The 27,324-nt window shown below is 40.0% G+C and overlaps 1 protein-coding gene across 1 annotated transcript; it reads left to right on the forward strand.

Moving 5' to 3' along the window:
• Positions 1-394: 394 nt before the first annotated feature.
• LOC309497379 (uncharacterized protein) lies at positions 395-18,304 on the forward strand. The gene is made up of 3 exons (XM_082167628.1): positions 395-495; positions 2,116-2,618; positions 16,985-18,304. Exons 2-3 carry the CDS (start codon positions 2,186-2,188, stop codon positions 17,833-17,835), a joined length of 1,284 nt encoding a protein of 427 aa, XP_082023754.1. The 5' UTR covers positions 395-495; positions 2,116-2,185; the 3' UTR covers positions 17,836-18,304.
• Positions 18,305-27,324: the final 9,020 nt, after the last annotated feature.

Genomic DNA, 27,324 nt, shown 5'->3' on the forward strand with positions numbered 1-27,324 from the left:
TATTTTTGTATTTCTTATTAATTAAATGTAGTTCTGCATTTCATATATTTGACTTTAAAAACTTTTAATTTTGTAATTTTGTTATGCTGATGTCATTTTTATTTGTTTATTAAAAAATATTTCTATAGTTTATTTTTATTTTATTACAGTAAGTGATTTTAGTACTTCAGCTGTATTTCAATTAACAAAAATCGTTTTATTAGGTTTAGTTTCTAGTTTTTTTTTTTAACAATAACAACTCAGTCTTAACTCTGTGGTAAGTCAAGTCACGTATTATAAACTTAACATTGGGTTATTAAATGTATTTCACCAATACTTTCAGCTCTGAATTTTGTCATCTTTTATAATAAAATAAAATGAAATCTCTGTAAATTTCTATGCACTTTTGTCATTATAACCTGCAGCGTGTGAACAGGACTTTTAATTTGGTATCCGAGTGTGACGTCATAAGGCGGCGCCGTGCTCCCGCATCTGTTGTGATTCGGCTGAAGAGAGGTTTGTGTTTTAAGGTGTTTAACGCGATAGAAACCGTTTAATCTTCTTCAAGCGACGTCTACTGATTCAGGCATTATTAAGTTTAACAATGCATTGCTTTATCTAACATTTATTAACGTCGTGTGAGCAAAGTAACAATGAAAACTCGTGAGTAACAAAAGATGCGTTTCAATTCGGTCTCTGGCGAGCAGTGAATCAAATACTTTAATACTTTAAATACTCAGGCTGAGTCCCAATTCGCCTACTTATACTACGACCTAAAAGTATGTACTTTTTTTGTGATGAAAAAGTAACGTTACATACTTTTGAGTGTGTAGCAAAAGAGTATGCACGTTCTGGGACATACTTCGATGACGTAAACGAGAACGTGGTTGCCTAGTTACGCACTCCGCGACTGTTAACAAAACATTTTACATTTCATTCATTCTTATATATCCAATATAATTTTATTGTTTTACCAAATGTAGGAGTGAAGCAGGGCGTCGTCGTAGATCAACCAAACGCAGGTCGTTTGTGAGGCGGCTGGTTCTGACGTTCATGTGCAAATGTGTGTAACGAAAGCTACTTATTTTCTGAGTTAAATATAGAAAGTTTATAGTGTAACTATTGTTTAACGTATTTTATACTTAATCTTATACTTATGTATAATACTTAAAAAATACCCTGATGAAAATGAACCATGGTTTTACTATAGTAAAAGTGTAGTAACCATGTTTCTTTGGTTGGACTGATAAAGTTAACATTTGTACAGCCACAGTATTACTACAAATAAGTCAGACAGAAACATCAAAAGAAATACATAAAAAAGACACTTGCATGACACTGTACTAGAGCCTTTTTATTTATTGTTTTGTAGCCTGCAATGAGGCGCTCAGTATCTTCATCGGACACTACAAGATAAACACGGTACTTTTTTGGCACAACATAAACCCATTAATATTACGAGACAAAAAAATATAACTTTAATTAGGGTTAAACATTTGAATTCTTACACTTAAAAACTGAGGGCGCATCTCCGCTGCTGCATCCGACTGCCATGTCTACATCACCGCAAAGCTCCTCCCTCCCGCACGCAATGGGTTGTGGGCAATATTAGCCGTTAGAGTGTGCATTGATCTGCACTTCGAATTCTAACCGGAAATAGTAGACCATCCGGGTATCTTTGGAATACTCATTTCAACATACTACGATTTGGGACGTACTAATTCTAGTTTCGCATACTATTTAGGATGGATAGTATGCGAATTGGGACTCAGCATCAGTGAATTAGTGATGTCCGGTTCGTGAACGAATCGTTCTTTTGAACCGGTTCTTTTTAGTGAACCGGTCGAACCAGTACACTTAAATCGGTCTGAATCAAATACTTTTTCTAAATGATTAAGTGATTCGAAGCGCTACATTTCTATTTATATCTCTAGTTCTACAAATATATTAAATATATTAAATGTTTTTATAATTTGTCGTGCTAATTTCGAGTGCTATTTTTTGTCTAATCAGGTGATTTAAGTGCATTAAATCTGACTGACTCCCTTACTAGTTGAACTAGAGCAGATTGAGACGCTCACAGAAATTTAGTTTGCATCTATTTTTCTTTCTGTTAATTATTCTCATTTTAAACAGGAAAAAACACAAACAAAACACAGAAAAATTCCTGGCGAAGAACTGAGATCCACATGACACCATTATAAAGATGGCGTTTATTAAAGAGGAGAGTGAAGACATGAAGACTGAAGAAACATTCAGAGTGAAACAAGAAGAAACTGAGGAACAATCAAAGATGGAGTTTATTAAAGAGGAGAGTGAAAACATTAAGATTGAAGAAACATTCAGTGTGAAACCAGAAGAAACTGAGGAACAAACAAAGATTGAGTTCATTAAAGAGGAGAGTGAAGAGATGAAGATTGAAGAAACATTCAGTGTGAAACCAGAAGAAACTGAGGAACAAACAAAGATGGAGTTTATTAAAGAGGAGAGTGAAAACATGAAGATTGAAGAAACATTCAGTGTGAAACCAGAAGAAACTGAGGAACAAACAAAGATGGAGTTTATTAAAGAGGAGAGTGAAGAGATGAAGATTGAAGAAACATTCAGGGTGAAACATGAAGAAACCGAGGAACAAACAGGTTAGTTTCTCAAGTTGAACTCAGTCATTTGTTCCCTATTGAAATGTCCAGCTCTACAGAAATAAGGGGTGCGCCCATTGCCGCTGGTAGCCACTTTGGATATAATATAATAATATAATATAATATTGTCGTATAAGCATAATTCCCTTATGATGCCCCGCCACACCCCAAGAAAAAAAAAAGTTTGTTTTTGCCAGTTTAATACCAGTTTATTACCAAACATATTATAGAATAATAATATTGAAAGAGACAAAATATTCAAACAAAGAATCTTGTACTGGAAAAAAATTATAAACATTTGAAACTGAAAGCATGCAGCCAAGGAGCTCTCCCCCTTTATTCCTTATCAACTATTTGATAAATCTAATCTAATATAAAAGCATAATAGAATGAGCTGCAATATTGCAGACAATTCAACAATAATGTTTGCTTTATATCATTCAAAATTACATTTTATATCTATATCTTACCAACAGGAATAAAAGCAAAATGGTCCTGAAGCAAGAGGAACTGTTAGCCTACCTTGTGCACTGCACTGACTGCTAACTGTTACTGAGAAAGTATTAACCACCGTCACGTCAAAATAAACCATAAACTATTGCTCAATATCTAAAGTAAAGAAAGTAACAGCTAGCTGGCGTCAGTTACTCGTAAAATGCATGGATAATGCTTAACAGTAAAATCTCAATTTAGCTTGCACCTAAGATATATAACAACATATGAGTTTGCTAACCTTAACGTCAGCTAGTTCGAGCTGTATGCGTAGGATTTAGAACGCCAACTTTTGTTGAATTTATGAGAAATCTACAGACGCAAACAGACCAAGTGTAGTAAAATAAAGACCTAAATGTGTATTTCGGACTTTTTTTTCACCTGTAAGAGTGTTATTGCGTTATTGAAGACAGATATCCCATAATCTTAAAATTGACCAGTAAAAAAAAAAAGAAGATGTTTTTGCCTGCCATGTCTCGCCTTAATTGTACACAGGCATCTTTGACTTCTCCGCGTCTGACTCGATCTCCTCCGCGCTCTCTCTCACATCAGACAGGAATCTGAAGAAAGAACAGCCCATTTTGTTTGAATGGTGACATTTGGGTACAAAACACACAGGCATCTCGATCTGTCTCCATAGATTATCGCAGCATTAGCACCGTGATTTGACAAGTGGAAGGAAAATGTGTTATGGGGTGACGTCACATAGGCGACATGTAGTCTTTCTCGTTATGTCTTTTCCACAACTGCTAGCCAAAGAATCATACAATATACTGTCAAACTCGTAACATGAAAAATTATATAAAAAATTCACATACAACATAGCCTATGTTCACATTCATGGCACAATTCGATTGGGACCAGAAAATAATTATTTTCTCACATTCCCTTGCATTGACGATTTTTCAACCTAGAGGTCCACTTGGGGTTTTACGGATGGGCGGGACTTACCAGTTCTATATCCCGCCTTCACAAACCGCAAGTTATCGATAGCGAATTGTGATTGGATGGTCATTTTGTTTTCTCGCGTGACAGAAACTACTACCGTATTTTCCGCACTATAAGGCGCACCTTCAATGAATGGCCTATTTTAGAACTGTTTTCATATATAGGGCGCACCGGATTATAAGGCGCATAGAATAGAAGATACTGCAGTCAAACGTTTGACTGGGTTTGCGTTATGCAGTGGTCACCAACCTTTTCAAGCCTAAGATCACATCCAAAGTCCAAATGTAAACCAAGATCTACCACTTGCAAAAAAATATGAAAAAACAAGTGGCTGAGCTGTAAAACCTTGTTTATACTCGACGCGTCCGCATGAGCGCGAAGGTAATAAAAAACTAATATCCGTCTGCTCGGGCAGATTCGGCTCAAAGTCGTGCATCTTCGGATGCGGAGGCGCGCAAGCGGCAAAATGACGTCATTGTGACAGCGCGCGCGCCTCCGCATCCGAAGATGCACGACTTTGAGCCGAATTTGCCCGAGCAGAAGGATATTAGTACATCTCATCACACCGGCACCCAGTTTGCGCGTCTAAATCAGTTGTATGGTCTGGTGTTCAGTCTAAAACAAAACAGTTGCGTCAAGTATAAATGCCTCGTCTGTTTGGGGAGGTGCGCACGCAGTCAGCGGAGGCTCGCGCTCCGGTGCCAGGCGAAAGTATAAACAAGGTTTAAGTCAGCGGTTGTTTTACAGACATTAATATAAGGCGCCAGATCCATATATAAGGCTCCGGATTATAAGGCGCACTATCGTTTTTTGAAAAAATTAAAGGCTTTTAAGTGCGCCTTATAGTGCGGAAAATACGGTATTCGCTTTTATATGATAACCTAGCAAAGACAATTTAGGAGGGAAAAAATACGGCACAAAACATGAATTTTTCCTAATAAGTCGGGACAATAAAAATAGAGCTGAAATACAGGACTGTCCTGGGAAATACAGGACTGTCCTTAGTTTATTCCAATGTGACTTTCAAATGAGGCTTAAGGCAACCATTTGTATTTTTTTTTTTAAGCCATTCAATCGTGGAATGGCCATTAAGGCCATTTCGCGATTTCAGTCTATATATTGTTTAGTCTATGTTGTTTAAATGGATATCATATAGATGACTCAGAATTCCATTTTACGGTTTCACCACGTTTTGAAACTTATAATGACACATCAATTCCCCACTGAAGAGAAAATGGCTGAAATTTCACCGTCTTTTTATTAGTAAAAATGTATCTTTGTTTGGTGTTTATTTTTCATGGACAAAAAAAAGAAAAGAAGATAACTTGTCTAAATTAGGTCCTGAATTAAGCAACCGTTCAGCATGCAGTTGATGTCTAGTTTGCCGCGTTGGATTAGTTGACGACCCGCGCATCAGTTTCACAGTCGATGAAAGATTTACGCAATTTGCACGTGTCACGCGAAATTCGTATTTCGTAAAGTGGAATTCAAATGTTATCTTCCTGGGGGTTGCATTTACCAGGGCGGGCAGCCCAGGTAAATGCAGATTTTCGCCTCTTCTTCCACGTTTAAAATTGTTTGACTGTGTAAATTGACAAGACAAAACACGTCCAAATGATAAATGTTCACTCTATGATGGTCAAATTAGCAGTTAGTCCGTGAATCATGTGTGATGAACCGTGGGGCCTGGTCCGTATGGATCAACTGTGACCTGTTACATCCCTAGCGGAGGTTGAACCAACACCAGGGAAAGGCTAAAAGTAGGCTAATGTTAGCGTAATCTATAGATGGTATGTGCGTGACGTCACCGTCGGCTGGTGAGTGTCAAAAAAGACTGAGGCAGCCTATGATTTTCAGCATGTCCCGAACAACAACTCAGTCAATCTGCAACAATACCAGTGGTTCCTTAACCTGTAACCAAGAAGACTAACACACACACACACCGAGACACAGCTTTTCCAAGGTTGGATTTGGCCAGGCTCTAACTATAAACAGGAGAGTCCTCTCAAAACATCAAGATAATGCGTTAATGCGTTCTAAAGGAGAGCTACACTTTAGTCTAACTGGAAAGTAAGGCTTTAACAAAGAAATGGTCCCTTAAACTATTGGCTTCAATGACCCCTATGTGTTTTAACACATTGAAGATCTTTCTCAAACACAAATCAAGTCCCTATTTAAATTCTGGAAGCTGGCATTCAGATATCAAATACAGACATTAAAGAATACATGAAAAGAACATTTCAGTGATCACACTGGTAACTTCTATAACAAAGTAAAATCTCCAGAGAAGTCATTCAACTCATTTGATATTTAGAAAGAAAAATATTGATTAATACCTTGATTATAATCACTCATTACATATACATTGAAGCAGCAGTGGATTCCAATACACCCCTTCACTACAAATACATTTGACAAGAAATCTGAGGTATATTTTTACAGACTGCCAAAAGCTACAGAACAGAGAAGCAAATACTGTATATCGCTGCAATTCATAGAAACAACTCCAGGCAGCGAAACGTGGATTTGCAGTTATCGATTTGTCAATATGTGTGGCAAATATTTTTTTCGGGTAAAATCATACCCTCTGTATAGTATTGTTATATTTTGCATCGATTACATATTTATCATCTTATATTCTGTATAATTGGATGGTTTTTAAATGAACACTTATTTCCCCGGCGTTGAAATCAGGCACATGAACGTCAGGAAACACGATTCCTGGCTCCATGTCAATATCCATGGACCACTGGATCTTTTGTAAATTGTAAGGAACACTATATTGAGTCCAACCTTTAGTTTAAAGGGATACTTCACCTCTGGAAAGATGAATGTGTATTTAAAATAGGTCATTTATGTAGAAGAAATGTGAAGACATTTTTGAATTTGGAGCTTTCTAGACTGAGAAAAGCCAGAAAATGTATTTTTGGCTTATGTGGATGAAAGACAACAACTCCCAGAATGCACTTGCTTCGCTGCTCTATGAGGCCACTCCCAAGCCACGCCTCCCGGTTAGAGAGCGCAGTTGAAAACAAGGTTAGGCTACTAGTGAGTCTCCGTGACGAGTTTGGCCGGGATATCGAGATCGCCCAAAATGTCCGGGATTCGGCTTTTGCGTTCTACAGTCGCCATTCATCATGTTTACTGTGGCAAGCAGGACGAGGCTGAGGGCCGCGGGAGAACGGCGCGAGGCCGGTGGCGTCATTACTGAGACGCATCGGTCTCCTATCTCTCACGGAGGAGCGGGAATTTTCTTAGCAATGTTAAAACGCACATCAACCGATCACTTGTTTAGCGTTCATGTAAACACTACATTCAGATTCACCAGTCGGAATGAATTCAGTTAGATTGAAACAAAAGGTGTGCATGTAAACAATGAATGGCGACTGCTAAAGCAAAAGCCGAATCCCGGACATTTTGGACGATCGCGACGGCCGGACATGTCCGGGAAAAAGAGGATGGTAACCCCTAATACTCAGCTTTCTCCTACTACTCAGCTTTCTCCACAGAACAAGAGCCTGCTAGCTTAGCTTCCAAAGAAAGACGGCTGATACTGTGTGTACATTCTGTGAGTGAGATCCCATCTCCTATGGGCGGGTTGAAAACATGTGGAACAGCCCCTCCTACTGGCTGTAGTCTTTAGCCTCTGGCCAGAAAATCCTCCGATGACGCAAAATGATGATTTTTGTGTCATCGGAGGATTTTTTTTCCAGAAAAAAAAACATAAATCTCTCATCTCAGGGGGATATGAGGGTGGAAAGCACGGTAATTCGAAAATACTACAGGTTTTCTACTAATACAAAGCTTAATGCTAAATCCTGAAGTATCCCTTTAAACTGGTAATCGTTTGTTTTACTCTTTTAGTTAGTATCCTCTTATTCATTCGCATAAAACTCCCCCGACATGGTTAGAAAATACTGACTCTAGAGCCAGCTGCACTACGAGAAAATGTCATAGCAAGATCAGAATAGCCTACGGAAGCCCTGAACCACAACGAAAAAAAAAGAAAGAAAGAAATCCGTAAAAAAATTTAAATAATCTAGCATTTCGAGATTAAAGTCGAAACATTTCGAGAATAAAGTCGAAACATACAGTCTTCCGTAGAAGTTGCGTGCGTGCTTACCATTGTTTCACATTGCTGCACAGCAGAGGTGTGGACTCGAGTCATGTGACTTGGACTCGAGTCAGACTCGAGTCATGAATTTGATGACTTAAGACTCGACTCGACAAAATGTACAAAGACTTGCAACTCGACTTGGACTTTAACATCAATGACTCGTGACTTCACTTGGACTTGCGCCTTTTGACTCGAGAAGACTTGCTACTTCCCATGAAAACTGGGGAAAAAAATGTCCACACGGCCGCGCCGCTCTCAGTTTATCTGCATCTGTGAAAAAAATGTGCACCACCTGTATGCATGCAGAGAGCGCGCGCGCTGCCTGCACGACATCCAATCACTGTAGTCCCACGTTGTTTTGATTCGACAGCATCTAACGCCCGTTTCACGCATACTCCGTTTGCAGTGCGTATGCGCCAGCGGTGCGTATTTTTTTTCCGTACCCATGTTAACAGGTCAGAGCTTTCACACTGCACGCGGTTGCAGTCCGTCGATCCGTTCCAGTTGCGGTGCGTATACAGCAGTGCAGAGATCGTTTCCGCACCGAGTCTATTTCTGCTGTGCTGCAAACGCGGAATTAAAGTGACAGCGCATGTTTCATGGTCAAAATGAACACAGACAGATTGACCTAAAAATGTAGTAATTTCACCATAAATGCGATTAATTTAATAAAATGTAGTAATCTCACCATAAATGTATTTAATTAAATACTATTTTCACTTTAAGACCAGGGTAAAGCAAGGAAAACTACAATTTACCTAGGCGACATAATGAAGTTGAACGACACTCGTCTCATTCGTGGAGGTGGAAAAACATGTTCCTTGTGACATGCGAGATTTATTGTATTAATTTAAATATAAAAGAAAAGGCATGAGAGTCGGCTGTTTTTTTATATAAGTAGCCTACATGGTTAAATATTTGACCACTTGCTTTAGGAACTTAATATAAGTAGAAGTAATGCATTGAATAATAGGCCTACGTTGTTTAAATTGTGTTTAAACGTGAATACGTCTATTAAAGAGTGTATAGGTGTACAAAGAGAATCGCAATGCTGAGACGTTAAGACCGGGGTAAATCAAGGGAAAATACATATTTCAACAAGGCAACATAATGAACACTCGTCTCATTCGTGAAGGTGGAAAAACAAGTTTTTTGTGACATGCAAGATTTATTGTATAAAGATTTAAATTATGCAAAAGAAAGAGTATGAGTGTGCTGTTTTTGTCAATTTTAAGTTTTAATTTAAAATGTAGGCTATGCGATTTTAATATAAGTACATGGTTAAATATTTTACCACTTGCTTGAGCAACTTAATATATAATTATATAAGAGTAATGCATTAAATAATACGTTGTTTAAATTGTATTTAAACGTGAATGTCTATTAAAGAGTGTATACGTGTGTACAAAGAGAATCGCAATGCTGACACATTTTTTTTTTTAAATATAAGTTGCTAATAACTTCTGGATTTGAAATACAAATAGTGAGTATGTATTTGTGGTACAGCCGCGGATCACGCACTGCAAACACAGCATATGTGAAAGCACTATTGCGCATGCTGGTCTTGCACCGCATACGCACTGCAACACGCACCGCATACGCACTGCACACGGAGTATGTGTGAAACGGCGTAAGCAGGCACATTGCAAGACAACCAATGAAGCGCAAAGAGCAACAACGCGCCAGTTGGCAAAATGATACCGAGGGTATTTGGCTATAAAAATTACGAGGTAGGCTAGTCGACAAAAAAGGTAAGTTTTGAACGAATGCTAAGCACCTTATCGGATGTACCGTAAAACTTCAAATAATAGCCGAGTCCCCAATAGACGCCTGTCTCTTTTAATCTCAATCTCTCTCTCTCTCTCACATACACACCAGTCTCTATGGAGGCATTCCAATTATATTATCAGGTTGGTCCAGTTTTTCAGAAGTGATGATTTTGAGGAGTGAGGATTTTATTGATGACATGTTTAAAAAGGTTTAGGCTAAAACGACCCATGTCTATATGAAAGTTAAACTGTTTTGCAATATGAGGTCAATACAATACAGGACTGAAGCTGCATGCTGTGCATTGTTCTAGTGCAATATGCTGTTGAAATACAGGCATTTTTTGTGAAAATTAAATTGTCAGTTTTTTACTGTATTTGATTAATGTCATTGTATAAAAAGAGGTTTAAATAAGTACAAATCTCACAGACATACATGATTTGTATACATTTTATTTCTGTGGTAAGAGGACTTGAAATGACTCGAAACTAAAATGGTAGGACTTTGGACTCGACTTGAGACTTGTTGGCTTTGACTTTTGACTCGACTCGGGACTTGCCTCATCTTTGACTCGACTTGACTCGGGACTCGAGGGCAAAGACTTGAGACTTACTTGTGACTTGCATAACAATGACTTTGTCCCACCTCTGCTGCACAGGCATTCATAACGGTGCGCGTCCACTGGCGCAGTTCGAGTGTTTCCAATTCATTGCGCGCGTGTGTGTGCGCGACGCGTACGTGTGTAAAGAAATGCGCTTGTTAAATCGAACAGCCTCGGACATTTTGCATTCAAAATGCAGCATCTGTAACGGCATGAGAGGATAATGTCTGTCCGTAAATCTCACAAGTCAAAAATTATTAGGATCTTTTTTTACCTCACTATACCAGGAAATAACCTGATTTAGCCTATTAATAAACTCTCCACCTTTGCTAGCAACATAGAGATAGATTCTCTGTGTGTATGTATGTGTATATGTATGTGTGTATATATATATATATATATATATATATATATATATATATATATATATATATATATAATTAATTATGGACACCAGGTTTGTTGTGCCTTGTAGGCATATACGTGTAGGGCTGCATAAAATAATAATAATAGCCTATAGCAGGCGGCCTATGAATCGTTAAAAAGGAACACTTCAATAACACTACACTAGAGAAAAATATATTGATTATCAAATGTTACTTCAAATATTTCCATTCATTATGACGTTATGAAATTAGATTGGAGTAAAAACATGAAGCCTACTGTTTGGTGCGTTTTGCTTTTCAAATGCACAGTGCGAGTGACTCAAACTCACAGCGCGTGCAGAGAACATTTACTGAAGCGATCCAAACTATGAAACATTATTGTTACCATATTATACATATCTACGTTTGAGCAGATATCCACAAACACAGTATTTAACAGTTAACACAGGTCTAAACATTATAATATCCACCATATTAGAGTAAACACTCATACTAGACTACTTTTATCATGCTGTGTTTTATTATCGAAAAATATCCTTGTCGTACATGTATATAAATTTAGCATTGAAAGGTTGCCTACCTGTCTAGTTCACATTTCAACATGTTTCTGTCTATATATAGGTACATATACATGTATGACATTAGGCTTCATGTTTTTACTCCAATCTCATTTCATAACGTAGTCTACATTTTAGTCTGGCACCAGTTTAACTAGTTGCTACAATGTAAAGTTTATACAACAATAACATGCTTATTATTATGAGTGGAAATGTCTTACCTTAAAAATCGTATCTTCAAATCGCGTGACACACATTCTCTGAGTTAGAGGTCATTTTCTGCCGCGTTTCAGAATGAACTTCACAAGGAGAGAGACGGCAAGAATGTGCATCGTTTTTTTCCTTTATTTTAAGTTTTTTTAAGTAAGCATTTTGTTTTTATTATGACTGTACACAAATAAAAGCAAACATTTAACAGTTTTGAATGATGTATAACACTTGCCTGTATGACAAAAATCAAAAACAAGAGTTATTTTGAGTCTTTTGCACTGATTTAAAAAAAAAAGCGAGCTGGGGGTTAAATGCAGAACTGTAGTCCACAAATAACAGCCTTGCATATGTTCTGGGTTGTTCCAGATGTTGCAGGACAGTGTGGAGGGCAGTGGAGATGGCATCGTCTGTAGGCCTAGATCTGTTGGTTCTGTAAGCATATTGATAAGTGTTCAGAGTGATTGGTAGAGCAGCCTTGGTGTTTTTCAGCACCAGTCTCTCCAAACACTACAGACCTGTGGCATTGACACCCATTATCATGAAGTCATTGGGCCCCATTATTACAGTCTGTTTGGGTAGTGGCACAATTATAGAGGTTTTTAGGCAGGTAGGGACAGAGCTCTGTGACAGAGATATGTTGACAATGTTAGTGAAGACCCCAGCCAGCTCCCTGGCACAGTCTTGGAGGACCCATTCCGGGACACCGTCTGGACTCGCTGCTTTCCGTTTGTTGATATTACGGAGTGTACGTAGTACCTTAGCAGTCTGCAGAACAAGTGCCCAGTTGTTGGTAGTTGGAGCTGGGGTCCTAGCAGTCTCTGCCTCCATCACCTCATGGCGGCTGAAGAAGTGATTGAGCTCTCCAGCTAAGATAGTGCTGTTATTGGTCGGTGAGTTGATGTTGTTACCCTGGTTTATGATGTGGCATATCCCTTGCCATGCACGTCGGGGGTCTGAGTTTTCGAAGTGCCCCTCAATCCTCCTATAGGCCGCCTTGGCGTCTCTGATGCCCCTTTCAGTTCCGACCTGGCAACATTGTACTGTTGTGAGTCACCAGACCTGAAAGCCATGTTACGGCCCTGAGCAGGAGTCAAACATCTTTATTCATCCATGGCTTGTTGTTTGGAAAGATACGGATTTGTTTTGTGATGGTAACCGTATCCATGCAATTTTTTATATAAAACAGCACAGAGGAGGTGTAAGTGTCCATGTTATCATCCTCAAATATAGACCAGTCAGTGCATTCAAAGCAGTCCTGAAGTTGTTCAGATGCACCCTCAGGCCACACTCGGATCACTTTAACAGCTGGTTTCACAGTACTGATTGAGCTGTCTGTATGCCGGAGTTAAAAATAAGGAGATGTGATCAGAATTGCCTTGATGGGGAAGAGCCGATGCTTTGAAACCATGCTTAATATTGCTGTACACATGGTCTAGAGTGCTTTTTTTCTCTTGTGGGACACTGGACATGCTGGTAAAGTTTAGGGAGAATTGTCTGCAGGTTGGCCTGGTTAAAATCACCTGCTATTACAAATACCCCATTTGGGTGGGCACTCTGTTGCTTGCTAATAGCAGTTAGCAAATAGCCCAGAGCTGTGGTAGTGTTAGCTTGAAGGGGGGATGTAAACAGCAGTGATAATGACAACTGGGTGCTCTCTAGGTAGATAAAGGCGACACTTTACAGTCAGATACTGGCTCTATGGTCTCGCTTCTGCCTTCTGTCTCTACGCCGCCTCCGTCGTCGCCCAGCGGGAACAGTAATCCACAGAGACCCCGGTGGCCTCGTTATCTCCGTCGGGAAGTCATGGTGGTCAAAGACACCGCTGATGTACATCGAATCAATGTCTATCAGTTCGTGTTGGCTGTATTTTATGTTTATATTAGCATACATAACACTCACTAACAAGTAAACTTACAGAAAACCTATTAACGAGAGCGCTGAGCTGCAGCATGTACATGCACCGCCATCGTTACGTTTAATTTTGTATGACGCTGCACAGATGCACGCCAGTAGGTGTCAGTATAAGTGAGTGTAACACTGGCCAACGCAAGATTCTCATCATAAAGAGTCATCATAGGAAAAGGGTGAAGGGATCCTTGTCTGCGAAATCTGTTTTTAATGCCACCTCTTGAGCCCCGTGTCTTTTGTTTGGATTTAAAGGTCCCATGACATGCTACTTTTTGTAGGCTTTAATATAGTCCTTAGTGGTCCTTAGTACTGTATCTGAAATCTCTTTCCAAAAATTCAGCCTCGGTGCAGAATTATAGCCACTACAAGCCAGTCCCAGAATGAGCTTCCTTCAGATGGGCCGTTTCGGTGTCTGTAGCTTTAAATACTAATGAGGAGGAGAAAGGCAGCGCAAGGTGAAGGCTGGGTGTGGCCTTGACCATCTTGCGGCAACGGTACCATGCATGTTTGTTTATGTTGGATATATTGCAATGGCACGAAGACACGCAGTCGTTCAAGCATTTCAGTTTGACCCAGAATCTGATCCAGATGGAGAAGCAACGGATGAAGAAGTTGCAACTCAGCGGCTCCAGCAGGACGTTTCCGAATGGTTAGTTTAAAATATTATGTCTGGATACGGTACTTTATTCGGATGGTTTACAGTTATCATCATGTAGCTAACGCTAACCTACTGTTGCCTTTCCATGAGAGATCTGTAACGTCTGTAATTTATCTTATTACAATTACATCAAGCTCTGCGATCTTGAAATGCGGATATCGCTCGCGCCATATAACCAAAGGGAAAACGGTTATCCAAATAACAAAGAAATGTACAACACTCGCGTTACAGTATGTGTAACTTGATGCTGTCTACCTTTACATTAGCGCAAGTAACTGCATAGCTAATGTGACAGCCACATTCTACGTGTAAGAAGCTAGGTAACCATAAACAGTAAAGCAACACACTTATAATTTGTTGACTTACTTGTCCTACGTTCAGCAAGCCCAGCTCTGTATTGACCATTCGATGTTCATTTGTACATCCAATTATTGAGCAATTATTATGCTTAGCTCGCTCAAAAGCCATGAGGCGATATCTCTCGTGGACAAACTAAAATCGTGCGCACATTCTACTTCCTAGCTCATTTTCTCATGGGCGAGAAATATTCTCTGGGCGGGCAAAGCAGAGAAAGGGGAGGTAACATTTCTCCTTATGACGTCATAAGGAGGAGATTCAAGATCAGCCCGGTTGAGCTTCCATTTTATCAAAGGCAGAGAAAGATAGCAAAAGCTCGATTTACACTGATTAAAATGTGTAGAAACTTGGGGACCATATACAGGCTAGGGGAACTCATATTAATGTTAAAAAACCTCAGAAAGTGGAAATTTCATGTCATGGGACCTTTAAGGGCGAACCAAACACAAATTAATCTTCCAGATGATTCGTTCAAACATAATTTCACACTAAACTCAAGACTCCAGACCCCAAATCCCAAATCAACCATCCAGGACATAAAATCCAGGCTTCAGCCAGTCTGAGCTAACCAACGAGAACCCCCAGCTTAGTACCAACCAAGATAACAGAGGTTGTTTTTGATCCCAGGACAAAATATCTAAAACAGACCTTCTTCTTAAGGACCTCTGAACGACCCCAGGGTGAAATCTCTTAAAACCACAGAGACTGAGTGTAACAAGTTCAAAATAATGTTGGATGGAAGAAGACTGGCTCGACTTGAATGAGACTCGTGTTTTATTTCACAACAAGTAGATCACACAAAAACATAAATCCGCGCTGCGTGCGCTCTCAGTAACTCAGTCCACCAGAGCTCTCCAGAGTTTTCTCACGCTGTCACAAGTCTCAGTCAGTCCCTCTATGCCACTTCTCAACTCCCAGGTGGCATTTATGGTCTCTTCACGCCAATTACTGAAACAAGAGCAAAGGTGTTTGTCGTTCGCACTTGACCCACTTAGGCCGCGCTTGTCTCCCTATTCGCTTTCCCTGTCACAGACCTCGCTGAACCACGCCCCCCTTGCCACACTGAGACTTTAAATATCAAAATACATAAAATCATCCCAAAACAGTTCTTGACAGACTTATAATCGAACATCGTTCAACTACATACTTTTATATCATGTCTACAAACTATATATGTGACTATTATGCTTAGATCACATAAAAGTCATGCAATTGTTGTAACTATTGAATGATTCATTTAAAATATGCCTTGCTTGGTACCATTGTGTGTGGCTGTTCATATTTCAGAAAATGGCTTGATTGAAATCAGTGTAAAATGTATCATATTCGTATGATAGGAATCATGTCTAAACTGTACTCTCTGCTAGAGCTGAGACCACAGATAATGCATGATTTACGACTAGAGGGGAAGAAGATGGCACAGCTCAAAAACCCTGCCTAAGAAACGACAGAAGAGTTAAATTAATGATTGATGGTTCGTTCAAGTCATGTCTTATACGTGCATTGCCAGAAACTTGGGATTTCATCATCTCACTATTAAAACTCATTCTTTCCTCACTTTCTTTCCTTCTGCTACTCGTATGAATGTGCGTGTGTTTGTGTTAGACAGTTTTATGTGTTAGAATAATCAAAAGTCTTGCTTGTATTAAGAGAAGTGTTTTTGTGTTATTTGCTTACGAATTTAATGTTTTAAATTGCTAAGTTCTAAGTTACCTTGCTAATAAATAGTGTTTCCAATTCCACTAAATTGACCTGTTTGACCCTTACACATTATTTTACCTTTATGTTGTCACTTTCCTTTGTCCCTCCTTTGCATATGGATAGAAAATGTCTGTCTAGCATTGCAGGTGTTACCAAGGAGTGTCAATGATCTCTTAATGACAATAAGAATTACTGAGAGTAAATCCTCACACGTGCGCCCACACCATTCTCTTAAAATGCACGTAAATGCAGATTTTCCAGTGAACTCCATTCTCGTTTCTGCTATCCCATCAAGTCATCAAATACATGTGCATTATAATGTATTAAGATAGGACTGTTAAACAGATTGTAAACTAAGGAAGACGGACGGTAGTGGTGAGTGCTCAGGCTCTTGCATTCTCAGTGCTGTCAATAATATATAAGTCTGCCACCCCGTCAAAAATTAAAGTCTCACAACAACCAGAGAGGCAGGACTTTTGTGAAGGCATACGTCACTTCTGAGTTCATATTGGTGGTGCAAATGCATCCTGGAAACCTTTCAAGAACTGAGTTTGGCACCCCTGGTGTATAGGATCTAATATGCATGTTATTAGTTTATGAGTCTTAATGTTTGTGCTTTGTGGCATTAAACTGGGATTAACTTTTCTGTCTTTTTTCGCCTCAGACCTGATGCCGTTGAGAAAGGAGTGTCAAGATCTGAATGAAATGGAAGAGAAAGATCAGTACAAGACACATCATGATATCATAACTGAAGAAAAGTCTTTGAATTGTTCACAGGCTGAAACAACTTCCTCACAAAAAACGGCTCAAAATACACCAAAGACGGGGACTATAGGTAATTTCACCTGCCATCTGTGTGGACTAAGTTTCAAAAAGCAAGGACACCTTGAAGTTCACATGAGAGTTCACACTGGAAGGAAGCTTTACCCCTGCCAAGAGTGTGGAGTAATTTTCAATCAACAAGGAAACCTTAAAATGCACATGAGAATTCACACAGGAGAAAAGCCTTTCACATGCTCTCAGTGTGGAAAGACTTTCAGGCAAAAAGGAAACCTTAAAATGCACATGACAGTTCACACTAGAAGGAGGAAGCTGTACCCCTGCCAAGAGTGTGGAGTAACTTTCAATCAACAAGGAAACCTTAAAAAACATATGAGAATTCACACTGGAGAGAAGCGTTTCACATGCTCTCAGTGTGGAAAGATTTACAAGCACAAAGGAAACCTTAAAATGCACATGAGAGTTCACACTACAGAGGGCCCTTATGTCTGCCAACTGTGTGGAGTGAGTTTCAGGCAAAAACTAAAACTAACTTGCCACTTAATAGTTCATAATGGAGAGGAGCCTTACACCTGCCAACAGTGTGGAACAAGTTTCACTAAGAAAGCAAACCTTACAAAACACATGAGAGTTCACAAAGAAAAGAATCCTTTGAAATGCCAACAGTGTGGAAATACTTTTAATCAACTTGGAAACCTTAAAGTCCACATGAAAATTCATGCTGGGGAGAAGTAGAGTAAAGAAAAGTAAAGTTAACATTTGTACGTTAGTGTTTATACAAATTCAAGTATGCCAGACCGACACCTTACGTACCGATACGCTCATGAGATCGCGTTACACACTTAATTTGTAACAGCAAGATTTATAAATGATATATAACATGTTTATGTGTGATGAATAGTTTAGGCTTTAGATTAGGGGATGCAGAAAGCTTTGTATAATGATTTATTCATGCATTTACTGCAGTGTAAGTGCTGACTGGTGAGGGTACAGACAGCTGTCTTCTCTGATACACATGGACTCTTTAACTGCTGTGAACCTGTTGTGAACTTCAGTGGAATGTAAAACTGGTTCACATTATCTCTCATTAACACAAGTCTGTGCTGAAGAGTGAAAGGACTTAACATAACCCACTGCAATCCCCTGACTGTAAATGTTTATTTGCTTGAAAACTAATAAATTACTCTTTAAAACATTGCTTTAACACTTGCATGTTTGTGCTTTTGAACACTGAAGGCCTGCTTACAACTTCAAGATGCATCAATAAACTATATACTGATGATTCACCATTGGTTTGATCATTGTTTTTTCATTATTAACCATTGATTGAGATAATGATGCTAAAACAAATTTGACATATATTATTAATCACTTGATATTTATAAATTAGGCCTAGTAACTTAACCATCTACTAATGATCTGATCTGATTTTATTTAATTCATGATTTACTTTTCTTTTTAAAAATAATTTAAAACATATTGTAAATCATTAGCATATCACTTAGTAATCATTTTTGAATGTACAGTCATGTTTTGACAGCCCACCGGGCCGATGGAGGACGCTGCTGAGTCATTAAATCAGTATTCTGTTATTTCATAACCACTTGCTTAAAGGTGCTCTAAGTAACTTTTTTACCTTAACCGAACAGCTTCGGAGTCATTGGAATGGTTATATTACTTATTTCGGGTTGAATGGTTGTCGTTTCGCACCCCCCTGGTGCCCGTTGTATTGTTCCAGAGACAACAAATAAAGATATAAAGAATAGATGGTACTGGCGTCTTTATTCCCATGTGGCACACAAAGCATGGGTGCTTTTCAATATCCCTCCTCGTCTCCTCTCTCCTCCGTCCTCCATCCTATGACCCGGAAACCGATCGAGCTCAGCCATCTTGAAGGACATCTCAATTCTCTAATTGCACCGCGAGGAGTCTAGGATCGAGGAGTTAGGAGGCTTCCTGAGGAGTCATGAGCGAGGATACACAGGTGTATCCTATGCGGAAGAGTTTTATCGACTTAAACGTGACGCACGTCTAAATTCTCCTCCCCCTTCACATCGGTCACAATCATTTTAATTTATACTTTACCTTTGCAGTTTATATAAACCACACATCTCACATATTTCAACAGGGTATCTTGCTTTATTATTATTTATTATGAATTTCTTAAATAAACAAACTTCAACAACATAAGGGCAGGTCCTTTGAGCGCTGCTGATGACGCGATGAAGTGACGCTTGAGTGATCAAGTATTCCAATGTTTTAAAAAAAGTTACATTCGATTCCTCCGTCCTCGCGTCTTTTCCTTGCAGCCTTCCCTCGCATCCTACAGGGGGCGGAGCTGAGACGCGAGGAAAGGAAACGAGGATGCACAAATAAGAAATGAGAAGCACCCATGGGGTATGTATTTCAACATACCCTGTTGAAATATGTGAGATGTGTGGTTTATTTAAACTGCAAAGGTAAAGTATAAATTAAAATGATTGTGACCGATGTGAAGGGGGAGGAGAAATTAGACGTGCGTCACGTTTAAGTCGATAAAACTCTTCCGCATAGGATACACCTGTGTATCCTCGCTCATGACTCCTCAGGAAGCCTCCTCACTCCTCGATCCTCGACTCCTCGCGGTGCAATTAGAGAATTGAGATGTCCTTCAAGATGGCTGAGCTCGATCGGTTTCCGGGTCATAGGATGGAGGACGGAGGAGAGAGGAGACGAGGAGGGATATTGAGAAGCACCCAGTGTCTCCCTTACAACCACTTCCTCTAGGGAATGCACGTCATCTTATACAACACATTACTGCCACCTGCAGGCATAAATCAGTACTCATCACAATAGATACTCATTACATCTCTTTTCCTTTTTTTTTTTTTTTTTTTTTTAACACATTAGATTCACAATTACTAATAATTCACATCAGCCCAACTGTAAAAAATGTACAATCAGTTCATTTCATTTTTTTTTTTTTTTTCATAAGTCCATTCGAACAGGAGCTTTTCGAACTCGATTAGTTCTCCGTAAGAGAGGCATGTCAGTCTTTGGTACAGATAACTCGAGTTCAGGAATTTGTTCTGCAGAATTAAACATACCTGGAGATAGCATTTCATGACGTTGCAGATCAACAGGGGGCATTTCACAAGACTGCAATTCTGCAGACAGGGTTGGCTCATCAACAAGAGGACATTTCTCGGCAGTCTTAAGCAAGCTCTGTCAATTTCTCCGCAACGTCTGTCCATCTTCTGTTTGAACCAGATAGGATCTTGGGTTTACCTCTTTTAGGACTGTAGCTTTCTTTCTCCATCCAGTAGGCTCCGCAACTCTAACTGTATCTCGTTCAGAAAGAGGTTTCAGATGTCGAGCTCCCTTGTCATAATATTCTTTCTGCTTCTCTTTAAGATGTTGCATCTCTTTCAATGATAGACGGTTGTTTTCTGTTTTCAGGGATACTTTTGGCAGTGTATCACGCAGTTTTCGGTTCATCAATAACTCACCAGGAGATAATCCACAACTGAGTGGAGAAGAACGGTAACTCAGAAGAGACAGATTTATATCAGACCTGCTTGCTGCGGCTTTTTTCAAAAGCCTTTTTACAATTTGTACCCCTTTTTCTGCTTTGCCATTTGCCTTTGGATAAAGTGGGCTTGAAGTAGTATGTTTAAAGCCATACTGTTCCGCAAACAGTTTGAATTCACCACTAGTGTACTGAGGACCATTGTCACTTTGCACAATGTGAGGAATTCCATGCCTTGCAAAGATGCTTTTCATGCGTTGAATCATGTCATTCGATGTTGTATGATGGAGCTGTTCAACTTCAGGATAATTTGAATAATAATCGATAACCACCAGATAATCCTTACCATTCAACTGGAAAAGATCAGTTCCTACTTTTTGCCACGGTTCAGTAGGATGAGCAGCTATCATCATAGGTTCTTTGGCCAGTTTATAATGATGACTTAGACAGACGTCACACTGATTGATGTATTTCTCAATGTGCACATTAATTCCAGGCCAGAAAACAGCTTGTCTAGCTCTTCTCTTGCATTTTTCGATACCAAGATGTCCCTCATGAATTCGACGAAGCATGTCATGGCGCATTGATACTGGAATGACAATTCTGTTAAGTCTCAACAGCATGCCCTCAACCACACTCAGTTCTGCCCTTAAAGGAAAGTACTGTGGACACTTGCCTTTGATCCATCCATATTGAAGGTGTGCAATAACCCTCTGCAATTCAGCGTCCTTTGCAGTTTCCTCTGTGATCAACTTTAACATCTCATCTGAAACTGGTAAAGCTGAATACACCATACTCACATGTCTCTCAACTTCGTCCATTTTGCTGATCTCCGAAGCTACTGGTGCTCGAGACATGATATACTTTCCAGGTGTATAGACCAGATTCAGATCATATCTTTGTAATTTTATCATCATGCGTTGAATTCGAGGTGACATATCATTTAAGTTCTTTTGAATGATGGAAATTAATGGTTTATGATCCGTCTCTACTGTAAAAGTAGGTAATCCATAGACATATCCATGAAATTTTTCACAGCCAAATACTAAACCCAAGGTCTCCTTCTCTATTTGTGAATATCGTCTTTCAGTCTCTGTCATAGATCGAGAAGCATAGGCCACAGGTCTCCAGGAATCCTCAAAGGCCTGAAGAAGCACCGCCCCCAATCCATCCTGAGAGGCGTCTGTAGAGATCTTAGTTGGTCGTGTATGATCAAAAAAAACAAGGACAGGTTCAGTAGTAAGAGTCTCCTTTAACTGCTTCCATTCTTGATCATGTACTGAAGTCCAGACAAACTCCTGATCATTTTGTAACAACTTTCTCATATGGGTAGTTTTGGCTGACAAATTTGGCGGAAATTTTCCCAGGAAGTTCACCATTCCCAAAGCACGCAGAATTCCCTTCTTATCAGTAGGTGGAGGCATATCAAGGAGGGCTTGCACTTTTGCTGGATGTGGCTCCACACCTTTTGCAGACAGCTTGTCCCCTAAGAACGTGATCTCTGTGACTCCAAATTGACACTTTTTCTGATTGAGCTTTAAATCATGTGCTCGAACTCTTTCCATCACTTTTACTAGTCGCTGATTATGTTGTTGAATGGTGGACCCCCACACCACAATATCATCAATATATACTCGAACACCCTCTAGACCTTCAATAAGGGTTTCCATGGCTCGATGAAAAATCTCAGGAGCTGATTTGATTCCAAAAGGAAGTCGAAGAAAACAATATCTCCCAAAGGGAGTATTAAATGTACAATACTGGCTACTCTCAGAATCCAATCGGATCTGCCAGAATCCTTGAGATGCATCTAATTTGCTAAAAAACTTAGCTCCTGACATGTCACTAATGATCTCTTCACGGGTGGGTATCTGGTAATGTTCTCGTTTGATGCTATCATTTAGGTCTTTAGGATCTAAGCACACTCTTAAGTCACCATTAGGCTTCTTCACACAAGTTATAGAATTTACCCAGTCTGTAGGTTGTTCAATCCGTTGTATAACTCCTGATTGGGTCATGCGATCCAATTCCTTTTTCAAGGCCTCACGCAGAGGTGCAGGGACCCGCCGAGGAGCATGTATGACTGGAGAAGCATCATCTTTCAGTTGTATTTTATAGGTAAATGGCAGTGTGCCTTGACCTTCAAAAACATCTGGAAATTGTTTGACAATGTCAGTTATATTGTCACAGACAGTCTGTAAGACTACAGTTTCCTTGTTGACTTGATACACTCTTTTAACCAAATGAAGGTCTTCACACGCTTTATCTCCTAAAATAGATTCATGACCATTGGGAACTACAACAAACAACAAACATCAAACTTTTCATCTTTCCTTTTACTTGTATGTTTAGTCTGCATATTCCTCGCGTTTCAATTGGTTTTCCATTATAGGCTTTGAGGGGAACTGTACGTTTTTTAATTAGAGGTTTTTCTTTCAGTGCTTTCACATCTCTGATGTTAATTAAATTAACTTTTGCACCCGTATCTAATTTAAAGGGTACTACGGTCCCATTAGCTACAAGAGGAACAATCCACATCGAAGACTTGACTGAATCACTTGATACACACGTTTCAGCATCCTGATTTACTTTCTCTTCAGAAACCATGTTCACATAAAATGAGTCGCTCAAATCACTGTCATCTGCTTCCTCCACTAAATGCACTTTATTTTCCTTCTTCATGTCTTTTGAAAAACACATTTTTGCAAAGTGGTTGGGGCCATTACACTTAGAACATCTTTTTCCGAAAGCTGGGCACTGTCTGAACTTATGTTTGGTCCCACAGCGCTTGCATGAGAATGTTTCATTGTCATTATCTCTGAAACCTCTTGTGTTACCTCTTCTCTTGTCTCTGAAGGAAATGGTGTCAACTTCTACACTCTGAAATGACATAGCGGCTGTATTAGTCCCTTCAAACTGCTTCACTTGCTGCCTCGCTACTTCACTGGATTGGCACAATTTGACAGCATAATCCAAGGTGAGTTCTGATTCTCGTAACAATCTTTCTCTCAGTTTCTTCTCATAGATACCAAAAACAATCTGATCACGAATCATTGAATCTCTCAATTCATTAAAGTTACAGGTCTTTGCCTTTATCTTGAGATCAGTCAGAAAGTAATCAAAAGCCTCTCCTTCATGCTGCACACGTGTTCTGAATACATATCGTTCATATGTCTCGTTCTTCCTTGACAAACAATGAGCATCAAATTTTTCCAGTACCTTATCAAGTTTCTTCTTGTCTGCCTCTTCATCAAAATGAAAGGTGTTATAGACCTCCACGGCATCAGCTCCAGCAATGGTAAGTAACAGGGCGATTTTTCTTTCATCCACAACTTTTTGTCCGATAGCAACAACGTACAACTCGAACTGCTGTTTGAAAGTCCTCCAATGTGCATCAACATTTCCACACAACTTCAACGATCCCGGTGGTTTAATGGCATCCATTGGGCTTTTCGTACCCCACTCCTGGTACCATGTATTGTTCCAGAGACAACAAATAAAGATATAAAGAATAGATGGTACTGGCGTCTTTATTCCCATGTGGCACACAAAGCATGTCTCCCTTACAACCACTTCCTCTAGGGAATGCACGTCATCTTATACAACACATTACTGCCACCTGTAGGCATAAATCAGTACTCATCACAATAGATACTCATTACACCCGTGAGCGGAGAATCCGCACTTGCAACTTGCGTCAGGAAGTATCGCGTGATATCAGGTGGTCTCGCGATGTAAACAATTGCTTTACGGCCAAAAGAAATCTGCTAAAATGCTGTCAATATTGCACTCCCTCACGCTGTTCGAACCCGAATGAAGAAGACATTTTAAAGAATGTCCCATCTGCTTTGATGTCGTTGATGTACTAGCCTCTGGTATCTGAGAATCGCCAACGAGTTTTTACAACAGAGTTGTCAAATATCTATTCCGAAGCTGTGGGGGGAGCTCTAGAGAGAAACCTGCGAGCAAAAAGCGAGAATACAGCGAAGAAATCCCGAAACTACTGAGCCCTGCTTTAACCAACACTATAACTTGGCATTGCAGTAGTGTGGAAAAACGACTGCTTTAAGGCCCTTTCACACCGGACGCATAACGACAAAGCGAATAGTTCGCGTCAAAACCATTCACATCTATCCGCGAGGTGAATTTGCGACGTCTGTGACGTTCAGAGTTTCAACATTCCAAAACTTTCGCGCCGACAGCTGAGAAAACATGGACACTTCATCATCATTATCCAGTGAAGATGAGCTTTTCATTTTCTTTTAAAGACAGAAAAGAAGGTTTTGGGTGCACCCAATCTTAAAGAAAAGAGTCTGAAGGAGAGTATGCTAATGTCCACTTTTAGTTTCATTTTCCTCTCTCCTTTTTCTCACATAGGTGTCCCTGAGGTTTTTACATCGGTTTTTTTTCCGTCTTTGTAACGAATGAGACCAAATCAGACACAATTATTTGGTACATGTACCATAAAAACTTTCAAACTTCTCTGGGATCTGCGTCCCATCCCCCACACAGGACAAGACGGTCTTAGTTACCCTGACAATGATCAGATAAGGAGTTTTATGACTTTTAGCAATGCAGACAGAGCCTCTGCTGCAATCAGGGTTCTCAAGTTTTATCAAAAGCTCGGAGTGAGATCACATGCGGTTAGGGGAGGAGCCCTAATGGAGCCCCGCCCCCGCCCATCCCCACCCCCCAATTTTACCCATTGTTCATAATTAACCAGCACAAATTGAAATTATAACAATTGGTAAATCTGATAAATGACAGAGCAATTCATCACATCAAATATACTCTTTAATGTTATATTTCAAAATTACAAATATACAAAAATTACAAAAATATAACAAATTGCTCCAAACAGTTTGGAAAAACAAATCTTTTTGCATTTTGAATGTGTCTAGTCGAAATGGTAAAATGATGTATTGTGTGGTGGGACATTGTGAACAAATGACATATTAGAGTATTAAGGTGTGTGTGTGTGTGTGTGTGTGTGTGTGTGTGTGTGTGTGTGTGTGTGTGTGTGTGTGTGTGTGTGTGTGTGTGTGTGTGTGTGTGTACACAAGAGTACACACTCCAGCTTATGAAATGTGTTTTGTGTTGTGTTTGTTGCACATTTTGTTGCCTTGATAACAGGGGTAGGGGGCTCCTCCTCTAATCTGGCAACCTTTTTAGGGGGCTTACCCTTTGGTGCCCAGAATGATAAAATATCTTTTTGCTTTTTCCCTGACATCTTTGAAAAATACAAATGCAATGGCAATGATTAATGTAAGTTTTGACAGGATATAAAATATTACCCAGAGCACTCTGCTTTAATACATGTAGCCTTAATGTAACTAGAAAGACTATTAATACAGTATAATATATCATTTTAAATAAAATGAAGAAATACATCTTCATTCCTTCCCATACCCACTAACATTTCCCTTAGTTTCAGATAACGTAAGCTAGCCAAACTGAGCCAAAGCTTCTGGCCTGGTTGCAAAGTAGTTGTAGAGTTTTTGACTGCATCAATAATAATGTATACGATGGGCTATATATTAAATGTTCTAGCCTAAAAATGTTAGACGAGCTTTCTTCCAACTTACCTTCTCCATCACGACGTGTGTTCGCGCAATGTTGTTGGTTACCTAGTAACGAACGTACGGTGGCCGAGAATGTTCCGTCAACTTCCGTGTGTTCGCGTATAATAACGAACGCAGTCTGGCCGAGATATGTGCTGGCGGCAGGAAACGTACTCGGTTACTAACGTAACCTCGGTTCTCTCTAGAGAGGGAATGAGTACTGCGTAATAGCTTACGCTAGGGGAAAAACTCTTTTCCACGAGATACTGAAGCCAAAAAATTATCCTTAATTTGTAATGTTGTAAAACGCGCTGCGGCAGCGTGCAGACATGGGCAAGACGGCTCGCGCGCCCATTGGCTGCTCTGCGGCAACTGCACCAGCCTATCGAGCGAGACCGCTCATGACGTCAGATCCAATGAGGGCGCTTTGCGCCCACTGCGTCACGTCCCGCCGAAATGGGCGGGCCTTGGGCTATAAATATAGGCTCGGGAGGCTGGTCTAGCTGGTTTTTCATCGCCGAAGCGAACCAGAGCGTGATGCATGCACGGCAAGATACGCAGTACTCGTTCTCTCTCTAGTTCTTCTCCCACTCCCCTCGCCAGTCTGGGAGAGGTGGGGGTACAGGGCTTCTCGTTTCTAACAATTGCAAATACTCCGCGCTCTCTTCTCTATGCAACAACAACTCATTTGAATATCATGCTATTACACTTACAACTCCCATTAAGATCCATTTTGTAGTCATTTATCGCCCCCCAGGTCAGCTGGGTAACTTTGTAGATGAGCTGGATGTGCTGCTGTCCACTTTCCCTGAGGACGGCACCCCACTTCTAGTCTTCGGTGACTTCAACATTCATCTCGAAAAGCCACATGCAACAGACTTCACCTCTCTCCTAGCCTCTTTCGATCTCAAACGACTCATCACCGCAGGTACTCACAAATCAGGCAACCAACTGGACCTGGTTTACACACGCAGCTGCACCACAGACAACATCTTGGTGAGACCTCTCCACGTTTCAGATCATTTCCTCATTACTTTCAGTCTACAACTCTCTACCCCTGCACCACCACCCCCACCACCAGTCATTTTCAGACGAAACCTGCGCTCACTTTCCCCCTCCCATCTTTCCTCTGCCGTGTCATCCTCTCTTCCCCCA

This window comes from Leuciscus leuciscus (assembly GCF_965113295.1).
Source record: "Leuciscus leuciscus genome assembly, chromosome: 4".
NCBI lineage: Eukaryota > Metazoa > Chordata > Actinopteri > Cypriniformes > Leuciscidae > Leuciscus > Leuciscus leuciscus.

Excerpts from the sequence above, each read along its gene's own strand:
- LOC309497379 (XM_082167628.1), top strand. The coding sequence starts at position 2,186 with ATGGCGTTTATTAAAGAGGAGAGTGAAGACATGAAGACTGAAGAAACA. Across the intron at positions 2,619-16,984 it reads AGAAACCGAGGAACAAACAG|ACCTGATGCCGTTGAGAAAG; the intron begins GTTAGTTTCTCA and ends TTTTCGCCTCAG.